Source organism: Mesitornis unicolor, unplaced genomic scaffold (genome assembly GCF_000695765.1).
Source record: "Mesitornis unicolor isolate BGI_N332 unplaced genomic scaffold, ASM69576v1 scaffold36489, whole genome shotgun sequence".
In the NCBI taxonomy this organism is placed as follows: Eukaryota; Metazoa; Chordata; class Aves; order Mesitornithiformes; family Mesitornithidae; genus Mesitornis; species Mesitornis unicolor.
The window spans coordinates 1723-6715 of record NW_010209938.1 but is presented as its reverse complement, the minus strand read 5'-3'; the positions used below and the strand labels follow the sequence as shown (position 1 = coordinate 6715).

General features: G+C 61.8%; 1 protein-coding gene across 1 annotated transcript in view; it reads right to left on the bottom strand.

Moving 5' to 3' along the window:
- SEMA6B (sema domain, transmembrane domain (TM), and cytoplasmic domain, (semaphorin) 6B) overlaps nt 1-4790 on the bottom strand; it is a gene marked incomplete at its 5' end in the record, with an annotated part of 5253 nt that extends 463 nt beyond the window's left edge. Inside the window, 13 exon segments of the mRNA XM_010193028.1 lie at nt 3-26; nt 848-1042; nt 1745-1875; nt 1877-1895; nt 2537-2668; nt 2789-3006; nt 3114-3202; nt 3288-3407; nt 3486-3576; nt 3700-3801; nt 4171-4233; nt 4326-4386; nt 4661-4790. Coding sequence (XP_010191330.1) covers nt 3-26; nt 848-1042; nt 1745-1875; nt 1877-1895; nt 2537-2668; nt 2789-3006; nt 3114-3202; nt 3288-3407; nt 3486-3576; nt 3700-3801; nt 4171-4233; nt 4326-4386; nt 4661-4790 — 1375 coding nt within the window.
- Nucleotides 4791-4993: the final 203 nt, after the last annotated feature.

Here is a 4993-nt window from a genome sequence, read left to right as displayed (position 1 = left end):
GCTCGTCCTCTGTGTCCCGGCCACACCTGGGGACAGGGCAGAGCTCAGCGTGGACTCCCACTCTGGTCCCCGCCCACGCTCCACAGAGCCGGCCCTAGCACAGGATGGGTCAGAAGAGGGCATCTCACCTGTGCCCCCCACCCCATCCACCCGCTGCTGGCATCCCTCCAACCCATCTCTTCCAATCATCCATCCATCTCATCCATCCATCCCCAATTACCCCATTCATCCTCCCATGCAACCATCAATCAGTCCCTCCCTAAATTTCTCATCCATCCACCCACCCATCAATCCAACCACCCCTGCTCCATCCAGCTCTCCATCCATCCATCCATCCACCTACCCACCTACCCACCCACCCAACCATCCATCCACTCACCCAATCATTCATCCATTCACTTACCCACCCACTCATCCATCCATCCATTGACCCACCCAACCAACCATCCATCTACCCACCTAACCCATCCAGCCAGCCAGCCAGCCACCCAACCAGCCAACCAATCAACCACCCATCCAACCAACCAGCCAACCACTCACCCAACCATCCATTCAACCACTCACCCAACCATCCATTCAACCGCTCACCCAACCATCCAACTATCCAACCAACCATCCATCCACTTAACCACTCGCCCATCCATCCATTGCCCCACCCAACCACCCACTCTAACACTCATCCATCCATCCATCCACCCACCCAACCACCCATCCATCCACCCTCTCACCCACCTGCCCACCCACTCAACCATCCATCCAACCACTCACCCACTCATCCATCCATTCACCCACTCATCCACCCACCTGACCACCCTCACCCACCTCTCCCCTCCCTCCCAGCACTCACCTCCCGGGATGATAGGTCTCAAACTCCTCCAGGAAGACGCTCTGGCTCCCAGGGTGTGCAGGCGCGGGGCTGGTGCTGGCATTGGGCAGGATGAGGAACTTGAGGACGGTGCCGGTGCTGGAGCCCAGAAAGACCACAGTGTGGTTGCCCCACGGCCCCGCTGTGTTGTCCACCACGATCTTGCGGAGCTGGTACCTGCACGGTGTGAACAGAGCAGGCATTGGGGTATGACAGAGCCTGTGTGTCCCCAAGAAGGGGGAAACTGAGGCAGGGTAGGGGGCTGGGACCCCCTATCCCCTGGGAACAGACAGGTGCTGGTCCACAGCCCCATGTCCTCATCCTCAGCCTTGTGTCCGTCCCCAGCTACACGTCCATGTCCCCAGCCTTTTGTCCCCAGTCCCACATGTCTGTCCCCAGCCCCACATGTCCATCCCCAGCCGTGTCCCTCCCCCAGCCGCAGCCCCAGCCCCGTGTCTGTCCCCAGCTCCATATCCCCAACCCCAGACCCATGTCCCCAGCCCCATGTGCCCAGCCCCATCCCCGTGTCCCCATCCCCAGTCTTGTGTCCATCCCCAGTCCCATGTCCCTGTCCCCAGCTTTGTGTCCCCATCCCCAGCCCCGCACGTGCCCCAGATGCCCTGCCAGCGAGATGCTCCGACCCGAGCGCACCGCTTGATTAATTCCCCATCAAGCAGCAATTAAGGCAGATTTAATTAGGACAAGACAATCTCTGCTGCAAAGTTTATGAGATTTATCAGGTCTCCTGGCGCTGGCATGCATGTGCCAAGGCAGTGCAAGAGGCTCTGGCCAGCACCTACCAGTACCACCAGTACCCACCAGTACCCACCAATACCCACCAGCGCCACCCCCCAGCCCGATCCTGCCCTGGGCACTCACCGGCTCATGGTGCGGAGGATCCAGGGCCCGTTGCCCAGGGACGGCACCGCCTCGTCCATCAGCGGGTGCGTCTTGACGAAGTTGAGGATCTCGTCGGGGAAGGTGCTGGAGGGGTTGTAGCGCATCCCCTTTTGACGCACAGGACCCGGGCCTGTGGCCGCCGCACGGCTCAGCGTCCCCATGGCCATGCTGGCTCTGTCCCCTGCCCTGCCTATCCCCAGACCTGCCACTACCAGCCCTCCATGTCCCCATCCCTGTCCGCATCCATGCCTGTCCCCATCACTGTCCCCATCCCAGCTGGTACTGGCCTTGGATATCACTGTTCCTGTCCCCAGCCCTGTCCCCAGCCCTGTCCCCAGCCCTGCTGGTACTGGCCCTGCCTGTCCCCATCCTTGTCCCTGTCCCCATCTCCATCCTCTCTACCCTTCCTGCTGGGATCAGCTCTGGCTGTCCCTGTCTCCATCCCTGTCCCTTTCCCCACCCCCACCGCTGTCCCTGCCAGCACCAATCCTTGCCAGCCTTGTTCTTGTCCCCATCCCTGTCCCTGTCCCCATTCCCATCACCCTCCCTATAAGTAGCAACCTTGGCTGTCCTTGTCCCCATCCCCATCTCCGACCCTGTCCCCATCCCTGTCCCTGTCCTTGACCTTACGCGCACTCCCATCTCCCTCCCTGCAGGTATCAGACCTGGCTGTCCCTGTCCCCATCCCTGTACCCATCTCAATCCCCATGCCCCTTCATGCCAATCCCAGCCATGCTGTCTCCAACCCTGTCCCCACGGTGTGTCACTCACCGAGGCTTGGGCACCATGTCCTCAGGCACAGGCGTCCAGATGGATTCAGGTGATTTCTGCTCCCGAAAACGTCCCTCAAAGACAGCGGCCACTTGGGTCATGTCAAAGGCGCAGACGGCTGAGCCTGGGATGCTGGGGGGACGCGGGCATGGGGTGAACACCTCAAGCCATCCCGTGTCCCCCATAGATACTGGGGTGCACGGGGCCCCAGCCCAGCACCAGGGGTGTCGATGGGGCACAAGAGGGTCTGACCTGTTGGCAGGGGTGGAGAAGACGGCCAGCACCACGGGGCGCCCGTCCAGCTCCAGGATGTCTGTCACGGCTTGGATGACGTTGAAGTAGAAATGGGAATCGCCCGGCACGGAGCAGTTGAGCCGGGCCTTCAGGAAGGAGGTCCACTGCTTCTCCAGTACCCGCTGCGACCCCCCCATGTCGTTCTTGCACACCCGAGCCACCCGGGACACCACCACCTGCGGGGGGGGACACCCATCACCACCCATCACCCAACCCCGATGGCCGTCCCCCTGTCGCTGTCCCCATCCTGGGTGTCTCAGGTGACCGCAGGGGTGTCTCCCACCTTCTCCAGGTAGTTGAACTCCATGGCGATCTCCCTGAAGAAGAAGTAGACGTGGCTCCTCCACTCCACGGTGTGGACAAAGTAGGGCTCTGTGAGGACAGCAGCAGGGTCAGGGATGTCCCCGGATTGCACCGAACGGGATGGGGACTGGTGGCATCATGCCACAGGAGGCACCTTTGAACCATTTGGAGTCGTGTTTGACAGTGCGGAGGGTCGGGCTGTCCCCCAGGCTGCGGTAGATGACAGCATCGATGGCCAGGAAATCGGTGACGGTGGCGGTGAAGAGCATCCCTCCTGCACGAAAGGGACATCAGCTGGGGAGGGGACAGCAGGGCCAGCACCCTGTGTGGCACTGGCAATGCCAGCACTGACCTGTGAAGAGGGCCACATTGGCGTGCTTGGGGTCGTAGGGACACCGGGCCATGCCGCTGATGTTGTCCCCGACGGGCTCCAGCGTGTCCATCTACAGCGGGCGAGATGGGGCTGTGAGTGATGCCGGGGGAGGCAGGAGCATCCCCTGCCCGTGGCACCAGTCACCAGGGGGGTGACACATGGGGGTCCCCATCCCGGTGTGGGGGTGACTCACACTGTAGTTGGCGCAGATGGGGTTGAAGGCGTTGGTGCCGCAGACGAAGAGCAGGCTCTCGTTGCGCACCAGCAGCACCTTGACGAAGTTTCGGCACTCTGCCTGTGCCAGTGAGAGGGGACCATCCCCCCCCAGCACCCAAACACCCCCACCCACTCCTGGGTGCTCCCACTCACGCCCCCATCACTGCCATAGGTCTGGTTTGGGGGATGTTTTCACCCTATAGTGGCATTTATGGGATATGGAAATTGGATTTCTGGCAGCTGCTGGGCTGCGCCTGCTCCGCTTCACGGCCCCCAAATAATTAATTACAAACCCAATTATCCTGATAAATCATGCAGGCAAAACCGCTGGCAGGGAGGGTGACACTGGGGTGGACAGAGGATGGCTTTGTCTGTGTGACATGGGGTGCAGAGGGTGCTCATTGCCCACCCAGGGGGTTCTCATGGGGTGCGGACCCCCGCTCCGTACCTCGTGTTTGCCCTTCATCCGGCAGATGCTGATGTCATGCTGGTTCGAGTGCCACGTCAGCTTCTGGGGGGGGCACAAAACCCAGTGTGGGGCTGGGGAGAAGCCAGCGGCACCTCAGTGTCCCCCAGTTTCCCCCAGTGCCCCCCAGCACTTACCCGGTGGTAGCGCATCTCGCTGGCACCGCTGGGCTCCAGGCTGACGCGGTAGACGTTGTCCCTGGGGAAGGGGACACAGGTGTCACCACCCTGGGGGTGCACTGCCCCAGTGAAGTGTGGTGAGGGGGCTGTGGGATCTGCCACCACCCCCCCGCAAAGATTTGTGGTGCTGGGGTGGGCAAGGAGCATCACCAGGGCAAGGACAGCCCTGCCATAGTGGGCTCTGTGCCTCAGTTTCTCCATTTTGGTGGGGTGCCTCCCCAGTAAAGAGGGTTGGGGTGGGTGAGGGGTGTCCCCCCCGGTGGACGGAGGCTTTGGGGTGCTGTGGTCCAGACCTGTCCCCAATGAAGAGGGTCCGGTTGACCTTGAGGATGCGCTGGATGTTGAGGCGCTGGGTGCCATCCCCTTCGGGGCCGGCCGGGCGGCTTGTGCCATGGCCCACGAAGACGGCGTAGTGCTTCACGTCTGGGGACACACACGGGGGGAATCGCACACTGCCAGGGCACCCCCATACACCCCCATTCCCCAGACAGCCTGGGTGAACACCCCCACCCATGGGTGCCCCCTCCTGCCTTCATCCCAAAACCCCTTTCCATGGGTGCCCCCGTCCTGCTTTCACCCAAACACACCCTAAAACACCATCCTCTCCCTGTGTCCCACCCTTGCCC